The 22,315-nt window shown below is 40.7% G+C and overlaps 2 protein-coding genes across 5 annotated transcripts; one reads left to right on the forward strand and one right to left on the reverse strand.

The window, feature by feature from the left end:
- Positions 1-242: 242 nt before the first annotated feature.
- LOC101774086 (probable protein phosphatase 2C 5) lies at positions 243-4,190 on the reverse strand. 2 transcript variants are annotated; one of them, XM_004968878.3, is made up of 11 exons: positions 3,831-4,190; positions 3,612-3,740; positions 3,404-3,506; positions 3,169-3,282; positions 2,190-2,269; positions 2,023-2,076; positions 1,170-1,286; positions 1,005-1,059; positions 873-905; positions 688-734; positions 243-579 (listed from the first exon to the last, which is right to left on the reverse strand). In XM_004968878.3, exons 1-11 carry the CDS (start codon positions 4,148-4,150, stop codon positions 453-455), a joined length of 1,179 nt encoding a protein of 392 aa, XP_004968935.1. In that variant the 5' UTR covers positions 4,151-4,190; the 3' UTR covers positions 243-452. The 2 variants fall into 2 exon arrangements, with proteins under 2 accessions (XP_004968935.1, XP_004968936.1); XM_004968879.3 differs by having other exon boundaries at positions 3,169-3,279; positions 3,831-4,188.
- A 2,715-nt stretch (positions 4,191-6,905) lies between these two features.
- On the forward strand, positions 6,906-21,848 carry LOC101775296. 3 transcript variants are annotated; one of them, XM_004968880.2, is made up of 16 exons: positions 6,910-7,393; positions 7,497-10,094; positions 11,272-11,722; positions 11,871-12,099; positions 12,761-12,925; positions 14,334-14,606; positions 14,701-14,946; positions 15,063-15,434; positions 15,526-16,851; positions 16,949-17,005; positions 17,288-17,716; positions 18,000-18,223; positions 18,309-18,442; positions 20,505-20,756; positions 20,833-21,011; positions 21,127-21,848. In XM_004968880.2, the coding sequence occupies exons 1-16, from the start codon at positions 7,033-7,035 to the stop codon at positions 21,238-21,240; spliced, it is 7,410 nt and encodes a 2,469-aa protein (XP_004968937.1). In that variant the 5' UTR covers positions 6,910-7,032; the 3' UTR covers positions 21,241-21,848. The 3 variants fall into 3 exon arrangements, with proteins under 3 accessions (XP_022682848.1, XP_022682847.1, XP_004968937.1); XM_022827112.1 differs by lacking the exons at positions 20,505-20,756; positions 20,833-21,011; positions 21,127-21,848 and adding an exon at positions 18,909-19,718 and having other exon boundaries at positions 6,908-7,393; XM_022827113.1 differs by lacking the exons at positions 18,000-18,223; positions 18,309-18,442; positions 20,505-20,756; positions 20,833-21,011; positions 21,127-21,848 and having other exon boundaries at positions 6,906-7,393; positions 17,211-17,518.
- Positions 21,849-22,315: the final 467 nt, after the last annotated feature.

A 22,315-nucleotide genomic window follows, 5' to 3' on the forward strand; every position in this document is an offset into this window, starting at 1 on the left:
CGGAGGGCCGTCGCATCGTGGGGATGAAATTGGAGGAGCAGGGCATTTAGTTCAGATCCATCGGCTGTGATTGGCCAGGATATCAATATATGGGCATGCGGAGAGTGGTGGACTGGGGGCCAGAAGTTTTGCTTTTGATGAGAATTTCAAGGCGAGAGGGCCATCTTCTTTTATTATTGAACCTGATACTTTCTGCAATGGCACAAATATATTTCCTGAGCTTTCAGTTTCTCAACATCACAAAGCAAAAGGAAATCCAGACATATAATTCATTTCGTCCCAACGGACTCAATGCCACTCAGCTGATCTTCGTCGGTACTTCACATGTTCACAATTATCAGATAGATTACCCTATTAATCAACCCTATAAGAATGTACATATACTTGCAGCTATACAAGCGGAAGATGCAATTCGATAAGTAATGTACACATCTGAACAGAACTAGTCCTACTTACTGTAATGCAAGGAATGACGAAAACCAGATTCCAATTGAGACAAACCCTAGAGTCACAACCGCTTGACTTAGTTCCAAGAACAAGTTTGGCCTTTCAACTGGCAACGCCTTCCAGTTCGTCCTCCTGCCATTAATTTGTAGGAATTATAAGCAAACTTTGCAATTGATGCTGAAGTAGAAGCATGCATACAGCAGCAACCAAACTATCAATTAAAAGTTCTCAGATTAGTACCCCAAGTCAGCTATGACTATGCTAATATTGTCTTGTGACCGTTCATCCTGCAATTGAGAATAAAAGGAAGAAATTAGCACATCATTTTCGGTTCTGGAATGAACACCAATTAAATTATACTCAAATCAGCTTTACGACATATAAGAAAGGACAACAGAAAAAATGAATGTGGCAGGCATTAATACCAGAGCTTTTTGACCAAGTGCCTCACAGGCCAACTACACAAACCAAATGAACAATAAGTGAAATTACAGAATCAGCTGCAAAAGGGATGATTGTGACTGTTATAGTTTTCTGAGCTCGGATAAACTGAATACCTGGACATCACCATGTTGACGCAGTTGATCTCTGACAAAAGCTACAGCTTCAGAGCTACAAAAGACAGTCAATTTACATGTAGAACATCTCAATTTGAATAATGAATAACAATATTTTAAAACAGTGGAAAACTGTAGATAAATATGAAATATATTTGGATAGACCTTTTAATGTAATCCCAAAGACCATCAGTAGCTAGTAGAACAAATTCCACATCTGGTCCAAGCTCTATCAGAGATACATCAGGTGACGATATTATTATATCCTCTTTAAATTTTATTCTGCAGAGACAGAGCTTCAACGACATTAGAAGCGATAGACCTCAATGAGCTCGTTTGGAAAGCGCACCAACAGATCTTAAAAGTTTTAAGTTGTGCAATTGGAGTTTTTTTTTCAATACTCTCTTTCGATTAGAAATCTGAGGTTGTACGGCCACCATAACTGTAAATACCAACGCCAAAAGACACAAAGATATGTTGCATAAATAGTTTACTTGATACTGAGCATATACTAGAATCAGAATAAATTAAATGGTTCAGAGCCATATCCACCCTATACCCTGAAGAACATAAGATCTAATTAAAGATATGTTGCATAAATAGTTCACCTGATGAATGATCTATTTTGTGGTGAGCATGAAGGAATGACTCTGGTTACCATGGTTTAGAGAAAAATGGACAGGAGTTGCAAATAAAGTACTTTTCAGATAGCTCAAGGAAACTTGTGAAGAACTCAGTTTCCTCAAAATAGCAAACTTTTCTGATGCTACAAACATAGAATTACTGTAATTTTTCAATGTGAAGTGATTTATTTTATTTGTCATGTGCAATGGTACACTTGCTAATACATGGTTTTATGAACTAACCATGAATATTGGTTATTAAATAACCTTTAAACATGACATGAACTTTGAGAGTCAATACATGCTAGAGATACATCTGGCCTAATGAATGTCTAAACAAAGGTGGGCATGTACGAATATTCATTGAGTACGAGTAAAGGCTTTAAGCACTTTACCGTGAGATGAACTTTTCAGTCCACCTTCCTTCTTTAACTCCTTTCATCAGCATCCTGTATAAAACCATAATGGAATGTTAAAGATTAAAGAAGTTGCTATTGAGAAATAATGTGGTAAAAGGAGTATGTAATGCATGGACAAAGTGCTGTGGGAACAAGAGACTAACTCATTCTTTCGTGTCTTAAATCTTATATCCCCAAAAGCACGAGATACAGAAATGTCTCCACATATGCGCCCATCAACAATCTGCAGCGAAATATTTCAACTTTGTTAAAACAAGAGTCAGCATGAAGGTGACACGGCAACAAGATCAACACAGTAGTAGCAAACACAAGCAATTCAGCATACCGTTAACTCCAATTGAATGTCTAAGACTGCTTAATGTTGCAACTATTATTCTTTGCAATGTATGAATCCAGCCTTAAGAAACATAGTACAGCTATGGCAATTATCATCACATTATTTAGTTTGCATGAATAGCACCAACTAATCAGTAGTATTAGTAGCGATTAGTACAGCTATGGCAATTATCATCACATTATTTAGTTTGCATGAATAGCACCAACTAATCAGAAGTATTAGTAGCGATTAGACTGGAATGTGAATGTAGAATGTGCTGGTATCAATATAATGGTTTATATCCACAGGATAGATTAGCTATGTTACAGATCACAATAGGTGCAGCAGAAAAATTACTTCAAAATTGTGCCCTATACTGTTTGTTAGCATTGTGGCACACCTGTTATTGACACAGTTTTTAGTAAAAATTTTATCACATATCTAGCAGATGGTTTGTCGATCACAAAAGGTGTGGCAACAAAGCAAGGCACCAAATGCTACTGATGTGCTATAAATTTTGCAGGACATTTGTTATCATTGTTTACAGATAATGGAAGAAAGTATCCTGGCCTCAGCATCGATTTGTTATCATTGTTCTTATATAAATGGAAAATGAACCGAAACATGAGGGGGAAAGGAACATGTTCTTATTCTTCTTTTTTTTTTGCATGCGAGTAGTAAGGAGCAAAGAATAAGGTTTTGAAACCACCCTATAGTAACAGAGTAATGAACTTTATGAGGCTGCTAATGCATCAGTCTAGAGGCAATATAGGATATCGAGCAGAACTCTGGCAGAGGAAACACACCCATCCACCTGCTGCTCTGATCCGCTTGACCTCTTCAAGGGACGTTTTGTTGTTCCCGTATGGTCGATGAGAGCCGGTCAAAGCTTCAGGTCTTCCATCACGGGATATCACCTGCTAATCAAGATATAAAACTACCTTGTCATCATCACCAGAAAAGTAAGTTGTGGAGTCCTATTTTCACTTGAGAGGCATAACAACAGCATGATACTAGACAGGTAGAGAGAAATGTCGGTACCAAGCAAGAGTCCCCAATGTGCGAAACAACAAGGACATCGTTCCTGAGAAACATGGCCGTGGCCGTCGCGCCAGAGTCGTCGTCCTTCTCCATTTGCTCGAGCCTGAAGGGAAGCAAAAGCATAACAACATGTATAAACAAGCAGCAAGGAATTGACAAGCCAAAAGAGAAGGCAAGAAAAAACTATCCTACAAACTAGGAGCCTGACCAGGTGGAGAGCTTGGCGTCCACCGCAGCGAAGGCACGTTGGATGGAATCCGTAATGGCCTCGAGATTCTTGGTACTGAGTACCTTGCCACCGTCCAACGCCGCCGCGCACTCCTTGTACAGCTCGTCCCTGAACCGCCACGACCGTGAGCAAAGCAGCCAGGACGGAACTGCATTTAATTGGGTAAAAAAATAGTAAGGCAGTGGGTTGGGGGCGTGCCTGAGGAACTTGACGGCGGAGAAGCCAGCGTGGCCATCGAATACGGCAGCGAAGGAGAAGCCGTCGAGGAGGCAGCCCGTGCGGAGCACGACCTCGTCCTCCATCTCGTCGCGGGCGCCCTGCAGCTTGGCGCTGCCCCACTTGATGGCCTCCAGCTCCGACGACGGGGGCCCCGCGGCCGCCACGCCGCCCGCTGCCGTCGCCTGGCACCGCGCGCCACGGCCGCAGCACCGGATCCCGACTGCGGCTGTGGCGGCGCCGGCGCCGGCGGTGAAGGTGGAGGGCGGCAGCCGCGGCACGCGCGGGCTCAGCAGCGCCATTTTCGATTTGATCGTGCGCGGCGCTGGAGTTCGGTCGGGGAGGGATAAGAGGCGAGCGGCACCGCACACGAAATTTGCGTCTGCGGCGGAGGCTGCACCGTGGGTCTGCCACGTCACGTCGTTCGCTGCTAATCACTCGCTCTCTCCTGTCCAAAACACTCGTAGTCAGTCGACACCAGCGGCGACCTGGGGTAGTACAGGCACCTGCAATGCAACGTTCCTGCAGTACACACGTACCGTGATCTCATCTCGTACGGGTTACCCTTCTCTCTTCTCTGTCGAGAGTTGAAACAAGTTTATTTAGGGCGCTACTTTGGTAGCGCTTTTTAAAGTGATTCGTCATCGATTTTGGTTGAAATTCTACTGAAGGAACAACTTCAAAATACCTCTATCACCGAAGTCGAGAAGAAGGCACAAAACAGCTTACACTAAGGTCCTATTTGATAGAGCTCCAGCTCCTGCCAAAATAGCTCCGGCTCCTCTGGTGGAATGGCTTCTCTAGTGGAGCTGAAGTCGTTTTGGAAAACATCAGGTAAACCAGCTTTACAATGACAATATGGGTAATTTTATGGTCAATTAATACTTGGAGAGGGAGGAAAAGCCGGTGAAGCCACTATTTTGTGCTCCTTTTCTTAGTTTTCTTAGTATTAGCCGTTTTGTAGCTTCTCCCCGGCTTCGGTGGTGGAGCCATTTTGAAGTTGCTCTTTTGGTAGGGGCTCCACCAAAAGTTGGTGGAGAAGCATTTTGAGAAGTCCTACCAAAAGACCCTAAAGAATCCATGTTGCCATTAATTACAAAAAAGTAGCTTCACCGACTTCTTCTCCCTCTCAAGTATTAATTGACTACAAGTATCCATGTTACCATTGAGAAGCTATTTTACCTAACATTTTTCAAAACAACTTCAACTTCACTAGAGAAGTCACTCCACCAAAAGAGTCAGAGCTAGAGCCATTTTGGCAGGAGCTGGAGCCCTACCAAATGGGATCTTACAGTTGAATGGTACGACTAGCGGCTTGCGAGAAAGTAAGAAGAGTTGTTCAGTATTGAATCTCACCCATCTTTATTTACCTTAAATTCTCGATCGACTACTATTATTCTTTTAAACATAATTAGAAGTAATGCGCACAAATATGCACGGAAGCTCACCCTCATGGATAATACATGCACAAAACGTTACCACTATGAGCACCCTTAAGAAATTGAACCAGCAAATTTAAACTAGCGTCTTGATGTAGATGGACATGTCACCTGTCATAAAAATAGCATCGGTTAATTTTTAAAATAAATTTAGAAAAATACGAGCATATTGCCGAATCGAGAACTCGAAGCTAGGTGAGCAAGTTTTACCATAAAACCTCACTCACTATGTTACGCTCAGTTCGTTATTGAGAAATAACATTGAAGTGCGCAAAGCTGTCCAATCCAGCTCGTCAAACCTGCAAGCTGGTGTCTATTGAAGTCCACAGCAACCCAGAGTCCAAACCTAACTCAACCACGTACCATGTGTTAAGTGTTATTATGCTTCTCATAATCAATTTAAAATATAGATAAAATCTAACTATGTCTTGTCTCACACATCGGATCAAACTCTTCTTCACGTAATATGATCTTAGAGCATTGTTTGCTGCATGACTTAAAGCATTATTCTAGGTTTTCAAGCCAAAATTAATATAAAATACTAGCCTAATTGATGCGTACCGTGTCACTTACATATGTAAGTTGTAATACCCTCAACTTCAATTTTTGAATTTCTATATAGAACTATACTTTTATTACACATCGAAATCCAACTCTTATTCATTGGACCATCCCACACAACCCATATAATCCTAGAGTCTACAGATACACACAAGAATCCGTGTAACTCTCGAGATAAGTTTGTTTTATACCATAAGCATCTTCGAGAGATTGACTTTGTTGTTGATGAGCATGCCGCCGATAATGCTGATTAATAAATCTTGAAATAAATCTAGAAAAGTATAACTACTTGTGCTGAGTCGAGTGCCCAAAATTGGTCAGACAAGTTCCACCATAAGCAATTTTACTAGCTGACCTTAGTTCACATAAATATTCATGTGTTGATCAATCTTTCCAACAAGTCGGTGTAGCTGATCTGCTACCTACATTGTTCATGTGCATGTGCTCATCTATCTTTCTAACTAGTTTTTATTCAAACTTAAATTTTGTATGGTCTTTTTATTTGAATTATACATTTGTAAGGATGTTATCGGCAACAGCTGTAACTCTTCCTGGTTAGAGTGCTTTGAGAAACTTTTTTATTGAGAGGAAGGCATGGGTTTTATTTGCTCTGGGAAGGAAAAATAAGCATGTTGGTCCTTCAACTTTGCAAAGAGTAGATTGATGAGCATCCGCACACTAGCAACTATGGGGAAATTGAGGATGGGAATATGGACCTAAGGGCAAGGTTGACTTTTTGGAATAGTCTCATGCCATTATGGACTATCACATCAGTATAAGGATGAGTTTGACCCTAAAACAATAGTTGAGGGACTATGTTGGCGGATTCAAAAGTTGAGTGGATGATTTGATCCTCAGGGAAAAATTAAGGGATCAAAACGCCTGCTTTCTGGGAAGAGTTCACATGTTACATTGTCGATACATGGAGGATCATGGACCCAAACCTGGTTGGAGTGCTGCTGTACGTCGGAGATGTCTCTTGGACCAAATACCCAACAGCAAGACTATTAGCCCGGAAAGCCCACGTCGTGGCCCAACAGCCGTTTTCTTGCCCACGTCCGCGCACACGGTGGTCGGTCGCCGGTTGGCTGAGAGATCGGCCGCGGCAACTGGTGAGGGATCCGCAGCTCCAAGCTACCACCACCACCGCCGCCGCAGCGGCGCATGCAGCAGCCGGTGCGACGATGGGTGAGCGAGACGCGCTTCCGCCGCTGCCCCTTGCCCTCGGCCCGCCGCATCTGATTCCGCCGGCGCCCACCCGCGACCCCCGCGCCATCGCCTTCCTCCCCGACCTCGGTGGCCTCTCTTGGGTCGCCTACGCCGCCGGATCCTTCCTCGTAGTATCCCACATCCCTTCCCCTTATCGGGATGACACCAGCGACGGCGCTGGGGACGACGGCTGCTCCCCGTTCTTCCGCCAGGTCATAGACCTCCGCGCCCCAGTGTCCGCCGTTGCCTGGTGCGGCAGCGGGAGCGGAGAGGTCGCCGCCGCCGCAGACAACTCCGTCTCCATCTTCCAGCCGGCGCCCGCTGCCTCTTCCCCAGGTTTGCTCTTGCGAGCCAGCTCCTCCAATTTTCATCTCATCGTTAGCTGGCTTACGCGGTTGTTGTGTGGCACGGCTCAGTGTTTGGAGATTGGAACCTGCAGGTTCTTTTGGTTGGCTCCTGAGATGGTCTATCACCGAGACATTTGCCATTACTGCTGTGGCATGGACGAGTGCGGGCGATGGCATTGTGGCAGTTGGCGCAGGTGTTTCCATGTGGACCAGAGCCCAGTCCTCCTGGCAGCTCGCCTGGAGGTCTATTCCGAAGGTGCCACAATCCCTTGTCTCCACTACCCGGTTTGTGCAGGGCCCTGTCGCGACAGTCGAAACTGTTGCTCCGGCTCAGTGCAGTGTGCCTGTTCTTGTGTTTCTGAGTGATGCCAAAAGGGGCCTGGAGCAAGCCGAGCTTGTGCACCCGCAGCCTGTTTGCATGATCCAGTGGCGACCCTGTTCGTTGTGTTTCAGTGATCGGTCTGAGGTCAGGAGAGAGATTCTCATGACTTGCTGCTTAGATGGGACTGTCCGGCTTTGGAGTGAAGATGAGTTGGTCAAGTCGAAGAAGCAGCGTGGTTTGCAAATCTCATTCAGCGTCATTGCAGTAATTGAGGCGAACAACACTCTGAATGGAGTCCTTGGAGTTGATATTACTGTCAGATGGTCTATGGAATCTGGTAGTGTTGTTTCGAGAGATGAAGAAGGTAAATTCGAGTTGTTTTCAGGTGATTCGAGGGAGAGCCAAGTTGGCAAATGTGAGTGGCTTGTGAGTGTTGGACCAGGGCCTTGTGTTAACTTTTGGGCTATTCATTGTCTGGATGATGTATTTCCACCGAGGTACCCACGGGTTACTTCATGGAAACAGAGCAAACTGCTGGGTAGCTGGGGGGAGTCTTATGTTAAATCAGATCCTCAAAAATATTTAGAGCAGTCAATTTTTGTTGAGGCTGTCATGTCAAGAAGGCTATGTTCTGGCCCACCTACAACATGCTCTTTGCTTCATTTGCTGCCTGATGATTCGTTTGTTTGGTCAGCCTTATCCAACAGCCTGGTACCTGATTCTGGGACCCATGTTTCAAATGGGTCTGCTAATAGTTTCTCATGTTGTTTGAACAAACCTGTCAAACAAGATGGGCATAAGGGTAGCATCAGACAGGTGTCTGTCCATCCGTATTGCTGTGAAATAGAGCTAGCCGTTTCAATGGATTCAAACAGAATGTTATTTTTCTGGTCTCTGTCAACCTTTTCAACTCTCATACCGACGTTGAATGCACCTACATATCCTTTATGGAATCTTTTGTGCAAATTTGATTTGCGTAACATTTCTGAAGATGTGCAATACTCATGCTTGTGTTGGGCGCCTTCTGTTAGTCATGATAATAGATTTCTTGTCCTTGGAGGTGAAAGTGGAGCTGATTGTTTCATAGTTGGAATTAAGAAAGAGGTTCTTTCATGCCAGAGGATTTTCACAATCCCCTTCCTTGGAGAGAGAAATGTAGAAGTTCCACCTGACAGCATTCATACCATACCATTGGCTTCTAAATGTAGTGGGTGTTTTGCGAACAACAGCTTTCTAGTAGTATGCATATGGAGGAAGAGCTTCCAAGCTTTCTCATGGAAAGTAGTCTTGCATTCGGAAAATCAATTTGACAGTGGAAGATGTTCGTGTGGTTTTGATGAGAGCTCTCTTTCTATCACAAGCCAAGGGAGGCATGTAACTTGCTTTAACAACGAAACTTTTTCAGCAGTTGTTTATGAAGCTTCTTCAGTTTTTCCTTCTAGCCTGGAGGGAGAATATCCCACATGCATTTCTGTAGTGCCGCTGAACAATACTGTCTTGCCTATACAACATGAACCTTACAGAGCTGTTCCAGGTTATCATATTGCTACTGGGTGCTCTGATGGCACTGTGAAACTTTGGAAGATGTCTTGTGCAGATAACCCTTTGCAGACTGAGAAAGAGAGTCACATCTGGGAACTAGTAGGCATGTATGGTGCTCACCGAGGACCAGTTAGTATGGTTGTACTGTCAAGTTGTGGTAGAATTGTTACTGTTTGCAGAAATTTGAAGAAGAATAGCACCTCTATTCATATCTGGGAAGCAGTTAAACTCATCGGGGATGGCAGTTTTCTGCTAGAAGATGCACTAATATTGCAAGACTATATTGTTGGTATAGAGGGGCTATCCTTAGGTGATGGACGATTTCTACTGGCAGTTTGTCTACCTAATGAGCTGTGTATATATTCTCATAAGCATGCTTCTGTCCAGAATGTGCTGCACAATGACAATTCAAAAGAAGAGCATCTTTGGAGCTGTATTGCATTATCACACTCTCATCATGACATTGCTGGCTTTCTTTGGGGGCCAAAGGCAACTATCACGCTTGTTCATGAGAACCATCTTTCACTCTTCAGTTCATGGTTAGTAACAGGAGCTGATGAGTACACTACCCAGATACGTGCTTGCCCAATATATGTGCATGATATGTTACCATGCGCTAACAATTTCAATGAAACTGCTTTTGGTAAATTCAAGTTACCAGAAAATTACAACAGCGGGACTATTGGTAGCAACAGTGTCTTGCGAACAGACCAAGATGATAGTCACTGTTCTCATAGTTTATGGAACTTGTTGGATATAGCTGATAAACTGAGTGGACCTGTGGCATCGTATCACCCAAGAGCACTTGTACAGTATCTTTATTCAGGTGTGGGTTTTCTGTATTTACCTTAAATATTTTCTCTCTCAATCTGCATTGATCGCAAGCTTTGTTAATATCATAGGAGATGGACTCCTGTTTTTTAAGACTCCATCCAATAAAAAAATAAGTGACATTTGGGGTGCGTGCACAAAACTTCCTTTTTTAAGATTTAGTCATAGATGTGTCTCTGAATACTTAGATTGGACATATGCAGATGGTAATATAGATTTACATGGGAAAGTACTATCGTACTATTATAATTTTACTAGGTTGTCTAAATATGACAAATTAGAAACTAGTAGCCATAGTTGTGGTTTTGAGACTGTTGTATTGCCCAGTAGAGTATCAGGCAAGATGGTAAATGTCTTTAGTGCTACTTTAATGAGTTTCAAGATGTCAGCATTAACCGCTGTTGAATTTTGAGATTTAGGCCAAGTTTGAGTGTGCTATGCTGTGATGCCATGTGGAGTCTGGAAAATTTTCTTAACACTGTGGCTCTTAAAAATAGTATCATTTTGTAGTACCCAAAAAGAGTATGATGAAATAAAACTGCAGATCGAAAAATCATTGCAGTGTGAAACTAAGCCTGATTGTGTTAGCTTGAAAAGCTGGCCCCTGCCTGTTCGTCAGACACTGACCTCAATGGAACTGCTGTGTCCTGGAATGTCCCAGTAAGTAAGCTTGATCAATCATAAATCGGAATGACCAGGTTTGAGGTCATGTGATCTTTTGAACCCTCCGATCTACAAATGTTGTTCGTGTGGTCTTTTGAACCCTCTGATCTACAATTATGCTAAATAGCTTTTATGGTACCATGGTAAAATGGCGCCATTAAACAACTCTATTATGGTTTCTTATAACAAGTCGTCCACTGTTGATAAGATATACACTATGATAAAGGCCTGAAGATTCTCTGGTCTTTCCTTGGATTACATTGCTTTGAGCTAAGTTGTTTGGTTGTGATTGAGTTGCCAATGCTGTAGTTACAGCCGGTTCAGCTGACAGCTAACGGCTCATTCAGGAATGTCTTTTCTTATGATATACCCTAGTCTTTGATTATTTCATTCCACAAGGTTTCCAGTACCCTTGCATAATTTATTTAAATATCCCATTTGCATCCTGTGTGATTGTGGAAATTATGTAGTATAGCTGAGTCATTGATTCTTTTGTTGCTTTTGTCTAGGTGAATGGAAACGTGTGAATGCTGCTCTGCAGCATCTTATCCAATCCATGAAAGCGAGTGAAGCATCAAAGGTCGTGCCAAAGTGCAGTTCATGCCGTAAATCATGCCACAGTATTCCAGAACTTCCTTTGTCTGAATACTTTGTAGCGACAACGTCCAACAACATTTCTAACAAAGATTTTCTGTGGGGTGATGATAGAAGTAACACAACCTTTAATTTGCTGTCACCTTCAAATTCATTTCTTTATGTGGATGGTAATTTAGGTTCGAACACTACCACTAGTGTGTCTCAAAACTCAGAGATAGTTGAGCTCCTTGATAAGAACTTCAGCATATATGGCATAAGTGACACTGAGAGAACTCAGATACTTGCAATTTCTGATCTTATGGTTGAAATCACTGATCAGAGCCGTTCCTCTCCCTACAAAAGCCTTGATGAAGCAGGAAGAAGGTAAGACAACTCTAAAATAATAACTTGTGCAAATTCATTGGTATTGTGTTACTAGAATCTAGAGGAGTAAGTGTTGGAAAGGGAGTGTTGGAAAGGGCTCATGCTACCTTATTTGGTTAAAGTAATTGATAATTTTGTTTCTCTCAAGGTTCTGGGTTGCTGTGCAGTTCCGACAGCTTCATGCTCTTAGGAGATCTGGATATTCATCTAGTAGTGAACGGCTCCATGTGGATTCTGCTTCGATAGCGTGGGCCTTCCAATCTGATTGTCAGGATGATCTACTTAATTCTGTGCTTCCTTTAGAGCCAACCTGGCCAGAGATGCAAAAGCTTGGTATAGGATTATGGCATACCAATGTGTCCCAGCTAAGAACAAGGGTACGTGGTTGCCAACAATCAGATGCTTCAGAACTATGCATTGTTTATATGCTTTTACAGGTGCTAATAAGAGAATGGATACAAAAGGAGTGCTAAACTAGAGCATTGTCTTAGTGTACTAAAAAAGCCCTTAGCCCCTTACTATGCACATCAAATGTGCCATGTTCTCAACCCGTGAAAGGGATCCTATTTTTTTCGTTAATGCAGAATCATGGATCCTTCTTTGACTGCTGGTGTCATACACCAAGTTTTTGTTTGGATGAGGGGAATTTCCTTGCCTCTCGAGAAAAACTGAATCCTAAGGATTCATATTGAATTCCCATCCCCCATATCCTAACAGGCACTATGGGTTTTCCTGCTTGCCTTGGTTGTAGTTAAAAGTTATGTCCCAGTTGTTCTTTTACATTTGAACCCCCATGCTTTTTCTCCTCCAACAAAGCCATTAAATTTGACTTGTCTATGATGTGGTACCTGACCTTCTCAAGTGATGGGCCACTGTTTTGTCATTTTTGTAATGTTTCTAGATTTTAGGAATTAAGTATTGAGGACTGCGGTGATCCTTTTTTTTTCTGCCCTATCTTTGAACACCATAATGAATGATTTTTACACTTGCAGTTGTCTGGATAATCACATGTGCTGATTGGTATGTCTGAAATTGTAGATGGAAAAGTTAGCAAGGTTGCAATATCTTAAAAGCAAGGACCCCAAGGATTGTGCTCTGCTCTACATAGCATTGAACAGAATAAAAGTGTTGGTTGGTCTCTTCAAGATTAGCAGAGATGAAAAAGATAAACGTCTATATGAGTTTCTCTCCAGAAACTTCCAGGTACCTCATTTGTGACTTTGTAATTTATTCTCGTTCATTTTCAGTTATTTGGTTGTGCCTAACTATTTCATATACTTGATCCTATTATTATCGTGCAATGTTCATGCTTTATATCTTTCAGGAAATAACTGATGCTAGTTATGGGTACCTGCTACTCTCTCTGTCCCAGAATATAGCTACGTTTAGACTTTTTCAAAGTCAAACCTTCTCAATGTTGACTACAAATAGTGAAATAATGATGGAGACTAATAACATAAAAATGATGTTACTAGATTTATCGTGAAACAAACTATCATAATATGTAATCTTTTCTATTTGAAACAATTTATTTGTAAAGATATTGTTGGTCAAACTTAAAAAAGTTGACTTTGGAAAAGCCTAAACGTAGCTATATTCTGAGACGGAGGGAGTATCTCTAGGAGACAGTTCATAAATATATATCATACTGATCCCAAAAAGAATATCATTATGTTGGGAATGCACTCTTTCTTGAAAAGTGATAGAAAGCAATTTATGTTCTTTTTACAAATAACACGTTTTAAATATTTGTTTTTAAAAAAGTATATACTCTAATCTTCATTTTTGTTGAACAATAGCATCATATAGACAATTTGTTATGTGACAGGAAAGCTGTACACCTTGTTGCTGTTTAGCGACAGGAGTCTGTCACCGAATTGTAGGGGAACAAGGTCCAATCACTAAGCCATTTGGCCAAAAGAGAACACTGCAAGAACACCTCTTTGAAAACTGAGTGTACTAATCTGCTTCTGCTCTAATCTTTTGATAATCATTTAAACCATAGCTTCAACTGATAATCTTGTTTAGCTAGTGATTTAGGATGCCTATGTGAGTAGATTGGTACCTTTAAATTTACATAGTTTCTCCTGGTGCACTGTGCACCATATTTGACCTGCTACAAGATATGATTGTAGCAAATGGCTTTTGTATCTACTTGAATCCACATGTCCTCAAATATTTGAGCTATGGATGGATAATACTAATTTGCATTGGATTAGAAGAAGTAGCACAGTTAACTTCACTTGTGTACATCTATAGCCTTCTAGCTAAATGATTTGGTGATTGGGCATTTTACCCTCCATTCGGCAACAGGCTCTTGCGGTGTAGGTGGCGATAAGGTTGCTCTTTTGCCAACACAGATTGATGAGAGGGTACATTTTTTAAATAAACGGCTATATTATATTTTTTTGAATGAATATCTTAATGTATTATTGATTAAAACAATCCAAACCTTCTTTCTCAAAAAAGGAACTTCATATATGTTTCTTTTGTGAAAAAGGAACTTCATATATGTTTCTTTCGTGAAAAAGGAACTTCATATATATTGAAACAATGTTCTGTATTGTAAGATATTTAATTACTTCACACTTACTGGGGTGAATCTATTCAGGAAGAAAGACACAAAGCTGCTGCTCTAAAAAATGCATATGTACTAATGGGAAGGCATCAATGGGAGCTTGCTATAGCATTTTTCCTGCTTGGTGATGATTTTTCATCAGCAGTCAATGTTTGTGCAAAGAACCTTCAGGATGAACAGCTTGCTATTGTAATTTGTCGGCTTGTTGAAGGATCCGGAGGGCCCCTGGAGCGTAATCTCATTTCTAATATCCTTCTTCCTCATGCAGTTGAGAAAGGAGACAACTGGCTTTCAAGTCTGCTTGAGGTGTGTCATATACATGTGGTCCTTTTCTTTAGATTTTACTATGTCGAGAATCAAAGTAAAAAATAGCTTAACTACATTTCATCTGAATTTCCAGTGGATTTTAGGGAACTATTGTCAGTCTGTCAATAGATTATTTGGTTGCCATCCCGAGTTGGGGATTGATGAGTCCAAAATCCTTGGTGGTTCAAATGTGTTTTCAGACCCAGAAGTGGGTCAGTACTGTGCAATTCTCTCAGCAAAAAATGTTTTCAGAAACTGTGTTGGTGAAGCTGTATCTGCAAAGTTATCTAAGTTTTCATTTGCAATGGCTTCATGTGCCATGAACAAGTGTGGACTACCTGTAAGTTTACCTCATGCAAGCCGGCCACTTTTTGCTTTTGGACCCTGTGGGTCTCTGCATATCTATTTAGTTTTTTTACAATTATTCTAAATGTTCAATGTTTTCCCACTCATTAGCTTGAAGCACTTGAATGCCTATGTACTAACTCGGGCATAGATGACAAGGAGAGCATAAACATACCTGCTGGTGGAGATCACAAGATTTTTGATGGAATGCTGAACCCTTTCTCTGTTTCTAAAAATTGGCTATCTTCATCTGTCATTAGTGACATCGTGTCCAACCTTAAAGTAACTATGGCTTCAAAATATCTATCTCGCCTTCTGAGAAATCACTTGTTCTGTTCACAATGCAATGCATCATTATCTAAAGACAAGGTCCTTAATGACTACACCAGTCGTCAAATTGAAGAACTTACCCGGGATGTCACAGCAGTAATATCGATATTCGATAGAAGGTTCTCTTTAAAATTTGCTGATATAGCTGAGAAGGTAATGCTAGGAGATAGTTTCTTTTATTTTGTTCATTTTTTGTGAACTTCGCACAATCATTAAGCTAAATTTTGCTGTATTGTGTTTGCAGATTCTAATCTTTTGTTCCCATGATAGTTTATTGTTTATTGCGTATGTTTTGTTATGGGGGTGTAAATCACCAGATGTCTCGATTGATCGTCACAGTCTTGAATGCTGCTCTCTCCGTCCGATTAATTATCTGTTATTGGTTTCATTCAAGGAGAGCTGCAAGTTTCTTAGTCGTCATGTTGTCTACTCCTCCTTCATGTGTTTCGTTCTGAATATGGAACTCACAAATATTACTGGATGCGCATCTAAAGAGAATCGTAAGTACATTATGTCAGGGTTGTCAAACTACCTGAATGCCAGCAGGTTGCTTCTAAGATTTGACAATGGTGGAAAAAATATTCTAGATAACAGGTCAGCTATGCTTACGGTTATGGACCTGCTTGAGTACATTATAGAGTTTTCCTTTTCTTGGCTGTATTGTGACATAAAGGCATTGCTTATCATGATCAATCCAATCCTAGCTGCTTCTGTTAAAGGGGAGTCCTTTCAAGTACTATTAGATGGGTTGGTGCATTCTATGCGCCACAGAAGTCACGATGTGCCATTGAATACAGAAGGGGGAATGTCCAGCGCTTCAGTGCATAAGATACAGCTAGAGAAGAGTGAAAATTCGAATCTTTCAATTGATGAGAAATGGAATTTGATAGGTGCTTCTTTATGGATTCGGTTGACATCCGTAATGCAACTTTATTTAAGGGAGTTTGTTGAAAAAGAGAGACTTGAACATGAAACTGGTGGTAGTGATTCAGAGTTTAAGGGTCATTTCTCTTCAGTTGCTGCAAAGTTTGCTATGGATTCCATACATTTTGTGTCATCTTCGTTAGTAAAAGTGCACGCGTCATTCTTGAGGAAGAATTTACCGACACATTCACATTCTAGTGTGCTCTTCTGGTTAGAGTCATCTCAGCAATGGTCAGACAGCAATGGTTATGATCAGCTTTCAAGAATTTTGCAGCTTGCAAACAATGAGAATATGGAGGTGTTGTTTTCTAATTTGTGGGAAATTTCTGTTAATTCTGTGGATATTTGTAATGCTTTTGTGAATGAAGGAGTTAAGTGCTTTTCCTTAAGCAGCATAAATGTTACTAGATCTTGGAAGGATATAAGAGGTACTGGGGTTGAGTGCAAAGTTAGTAGTACCCAAAGAAGTGGAGAAGAACATAAGCATGGACTTAGCTCGAATAACAATGATCAAGGACAAGGATTTACTGACGGGGCCTCTTCTAATGGGGAAGTCTTTCCTGAAACTAAAAGGAAAGAGTCGATAGTACAAAAAGATTTTCAAAGCCCAAGGGAACTTCTAAGGAGAAGTGGGGAACTTCTTGAGGTATTTACTGTCAGCCTATTGGCCCTTTAGAGACTCTTTCTAGGTTACACATTTCTTGCCTTTCTGGTACTTTATTTTAACCTTTTCAGTGCCACAGGCGATATGTCTTAACTCAATCAATGACAAACAAGCTGCTATTGCTACTAATCGAAAGGTATATATTTAGTCGCTCAGACTTCTGAGTTTTGTATAATCATATCCTTAATGAGAAACTTTATACATGGATTGGATGAAATATATGATTTTCTTTTTTAAAATGTTAAACTTTGTTGTATTCGGTGTTTTGTGTTTTTGCTGTTCAGACCTTATTTTAAAAGCTGTTTTGCTAATGCTACTGCTCTCTCCATAATTTTCCGTAGAGTATGGGCTGTTTGTCTCTTAGGTCATACAATTATGCTGCTACTATTGTATACCAACTAAGTCAGCCACTTTCCAGGGCCTTGTTTTCTTCAACTGGAGTGAAAAGAAACATTGCAAGAATTTTGCAGAATATGTCTGGTCTGGATCTGATTGGCCTTTAGATAGTTGGGCTGGTTGTGAATCTACACCAACTCCAACTTTTATTTCATCTGGTGCTGGCCTTGGCAGAAAAAAAGGATCACAACCTGGTTCAGGTGGAGCAACTATTGGTTTGGGTTCATTGGCAAAACCTGGAAGAGACCTAACTGGCGGTGGAGCATTTGGAATTCCAGGTTATGCTGGTATTGGGGCCTCTGGGTTTGGCTGGGGTGAACCTGAAGAATTTGAGGATTTTGTCGATCCTCCAGCAACACTTGGGAACATCCATTCAAGAGCATTGTCCCGACATCCTTCGTTACCATTATTTCTTGTTGGTTCAAGCAATACACATGTGTATCTATGGGAGGTAAACATTTTCTTCCTAGAGCTCTGTTTGGCATTGCAGTGGCTTTTCTAAAGCGCTTATTTGTCCCCTAGATTTCGAAGCAGGTTTTAAGCATCTTTTTAGGATCTTTATCAAAATTTTACTGGAATTAGTAAGATTCCCGTAACATGTTATGTTTCGCGAATGATTTCTACTTTGGGACCGTAACAAACTTGGGGACCAAGTTCATTTAGCGTGTTTAGAAACAATACAATATTTTGTGTTTAAACATCCATTAATACCTTTTATTATTTTAACTTTTCAGTTTGGTAAAGATAGTGCCATGGCTACATATGGTGTTCTGCCTGCTGCTAACATTCCACCGCCTTATGCACTGGCCTCCATATCAGCTGTTCAATTTGATTATTATGGACAGCGGTTTGCCACTGCTGCATTAGATGGTACCGTTTGTACATGGCAAGTTGAGGTGGGCGGAAGAAGCAACATTCATCCTACAGATTCATCCCTATGCTTTGATATCCATGCCTCGTATGTGTACCAAACTCCATCGGTGCAATGGTTACTGCTTGGTACATATCTCAATATCTTACAGATGAGTTTTTGTTGAATACAGGGATGTCTCTTATGTGTCTGCAAGTGGATCAGTTATCGCTTCTGCTGGATCTAATTCAAATGGTGCAAATGTTGTTATCTGGGATACACTGTCTCCACCTGGCACGTGTCAAACTTCTATTATGTGTCATGAAGGTATTTCACTTAGTGTGAGCCATGCTTTATTATTTACTGTTTCACTATTGGGGAATAGTAATAATTATTCTTAAATAACAGTGCAAAGTAATATGATTAGTGTGGGATAAATCATAAATCTGTTAAACTATGTTGACTTGGACTGTATTGACATATATATCCTAGGATCTGGTAGCATATTAGGAAATAGTAGGAAAAGGATCATGGTTGATTGCTTGTTATCTCCAGTTTTGCACTGTATCTTTTATGGATCACAAAAGGGATGTTCACACGGCCAAAAAAAGGTGGCCAATACAGTTCAATAAATTAAAACAAAAAATCATGTATAGTACACACAAAGTTAAATACCTGCTTAAAAATATTCTCAAATTCATCTTTGCCGTTGAGATTCAGAAACTGCATATTTTCAGCACCTGATGAACAGTGCCAGATTGACTTCTTGTCTGTTTTGTTTCTTGACACCTAGGACAAATTTGGAACTAAATTGTTGCAGGCGTGCAGCTAAACCAACTTTATGCGCAAGATTTTATTTACTTTTGAAACATTTCAACATTGTAAATTCGCTACTGGGCATGCCCGCAGTCCTGGAACTCAGATCAGCACTAAATCCAGTTACCAATCACCAGTCTAGAAACACCAGCTTAATGAGGTTGTTAAGTCAAAATCCAGTTGTTTAAAGCAGTTTCCATGGTTCATTGCTACCTGCTAATTAATATGAAACAAGAGAATCAGAGTGCATCTTGATGCATTTTCTAAGGCTGTTGCCTCATGGGGCTATGACATTTGTAATTCTGTACAAGTGTAATTGTCAGTGTCATAATTGTGACACTGACAATTTTCTATCCAAGTCAGCAACTTAAAAATTTTAGATTGTCAAGAACTGAACAGTTGTGCATTGCTATTCATGCAAAGTAATTTACATCACATGTTTTTCAAAGAAACGTTATAATCTGGCTTATTTTTGCATACTCTGAGCAAAGTCATTTCTTATTGTTGAATTTTATTTGCATATGCAAGCCAATCTCATGGTACCCAAATACATCTTTTTCTTTCTTCTTTGTCCCCAAGAATACAACGAACGATAAAATGCATCCAAACAAGTTCTGAACATGACCACACTGAAACATTGGAGAAACTGTCGTCCAGTTAAAAAAGTACATTTTGGGTTGGATGCAGCCATGTTTCAAATTTTTCCATTGATATTATTTTTAGTATTGAATTAAACATTTGACTGTACGAAGTAGATTTGTCCCGATTTTTTTTTATATTGCAACTTCTCTATTTTTATAAATATATTATTTTGGAAGTTACTGTTCAAACTTTTTATTTTGAAGAGTGAAGACCATGTCAATATCCAAAACAATACTTTTTTGGTAATCCGGGGGAGTACAACATAAGCTCCTGTATGTACATGATCTCTCGATAGTGGAATAGTACCACAAGGGATCACTTGGCTTGTGTACAGCAGCCTGACTAGGCTTGTGAGTTGTGACCTAGAGGTTTTTGGAAGGTGATTTTGATGACGTGAATCCTACTCAAGGTGATATTTGTCACATTAGCAGCCATATCACCAAGTTGCTTATTGGGCAACTTCAGGATTATTAAATCCATTTGCTTGACCTCTTTTCCTCCTGTTTTCTCTCTATTTCTCTCCGCTATCTTTCCTCTTCTCTTCATCCTCCCTCTTGTTGGTATCCCCATCTACGAAAATCAATGACATGGCAAAAACCACCAAGTTGGATCCCTAGCAAAACATCTTTTGGAAACCACTGCAGTGTGTACATTGACCCTGTTTTGTAAGTGGGTAAAATGCCTGGTTTTATAGTTTAGGGATTAAGTGGGCTTTTGCACAGTTCAGAATGTAGAATAGAAGTTTCCACAGTTTCTAGAAAGAGAAATATTTTGAGCTCTAAAAGCTGTTCACTTCAATTTGTATAACTTGTAATGGTATGGCTTTATTCATGTCTATACGAAGACTATTTTCTACTTGGATATTGATTATATTGCTGTGGTGCATCTTTGTATAGAATAATATTGGCTCACCATGGACTTCAACTTGCAGGAGGAGCACGGTCTCTTTCAGTTTTTGATAGTGATAGAGGCTGTGGGTCTATCTCACCACTGGTTGTAACTGGTGGGAAAAGTGGAGATGTAGCTTTGCATGATTTCCGCTTCCTTTCTACTGGGAAGTCCCAGCATAATAGAATCTCCATGGAGCATGGTGTCAAGGCACCTTCCACGCACGATACCAAATCTGGTACTTCTGGTGGTACCACTAATGGGATGGTCTGGCATATACCTAAGGCTCATCTAGGTAACTGTGATCCTGCATGGCACTGTTCAGAATTTAAGTTGATTCCTCTGTCTGATATCTTATCATCCATCTGCAGGAAGCGTCACCAAGGTAACAACCATCCCAAATACCAGCTTGTTCTTAACTGGAAGCAAAGATGGAGATGTAAAGCTTTGGGATGCAAAAAATTCCCAGCTGGTCTTTCACTGGCCAAAGTTGCATGAACGGCACACCTTTTTTCAACCAACTTCCAGGGGCTTTGGTGGTGTTGTTAGGGTATGTAATATTATGGACAGAATATACAATCTGTCATCCCATTGATAAATTTCGGTTATATTATGATGAGAAGAAAATTATATCACACACTTCCCTTTATTCTATATGTTTTCAGGCTGCGGTAACAGACCTACAGGTTCTGTCTCATGGTTTCATTTCATGTGGAGGTGATGGCTCTGTGAAGCTTGTTCAGCTAAAAGATGATCTCGCTACGGTACATCAACAATAAAGCAGGGGAGTGGGGGGTGGGGGTGGTGGGGGGCAAGCGGCATGCTAAACAAGGTTTTCTTGTGGTGGATGCTGTTGGTCATTTGATATCATTCAATTTGTTTTTGTCCTGGAGATGTTCTGCCTGTGGGATCAAGGATGGCATAGCAAGGATGGACTATGATCTAAGAGAAGGAAAATGTCCAAGCAATTTGATGAAGCCTCTTGTGCATCAAGTTTGTACCTTAGATGTAGGTGTTATTTTCGAGGTAATGGTGGTTAAGCATTGAACTAGTGTGGTCCACAAATCTCTAGAAACATGTACAGTCTGCTATCTTGTTTTGCTGGCGAGAGTGCCAATGATGGAGGATGTAAAGTTGTAAACTAGAAGTAGGGAGATGCCAAAACTACACTTTATGTTTTTGTAGTCTTTTTGTCACTTAATACACAAGTGTTAGGTGCTCAGGCTGATTCTTGCTGTACAATTGGGCGCAAGATACATTTAGTACGAGTATCTGTCTTGTGCAGTGGAGCACTGTCAAATATTCACATCAATACTGTACAGTTATGTATCTATCATATTTCAAGAAAGCTTTGGCGCAATGTGTGAGGAGTACCTCCATTACTTCAGTTAATGTTGCGCTTGAGTGTTGTTTCTGTGCTACCTACTTGGCTCTATAACCTTTCTGTAATTTCATGATATACATCCTAGATGTTGCTATTTCCTTCAGCTTCTGATCATTTTCAATTAAGAGTTCCAGAAATAATAGTATGAAAAATGATTATACTATGAGTACATAAACTTGGTGAGTAAGTACATCGTCTCTCAAATTGTTCATTTCGAACAACAACTTGGTAAGTGGGTGCGTGAGAGTGAATAGGCCTCGGGAAAATATGATTGATTGATATGAGTACAGGGAGTACGGTACATGTAGGCAAGGATCAGGAATGGTTTATAGAAACACCCAATCAGTGTGATTCTTGCCTACCCAATAAACACCTAAATCCTAGAGATAGCCCAGCCGATAGGCTGAGGTCTAGCCTGTAATGTCGCCTATGCTTACACCCCCCCGCAGTCGAATCGTCAGCCACTCTGC

This window comes from Setaria italica, chromosome V, assembly GCF_000263155.2.
Source record: "Setaria italica strain Yugu1 chromosome V, Setaria_italica_v2.0, whole genome shotgun sequence".
NCBI classification, from domain to species: domain Eukaryota; kingdom Viridiplantae; phylum Streptophyta; class Magnoliopsida; order Poales; family Poaceae; genus Setaria; species Setaria italica.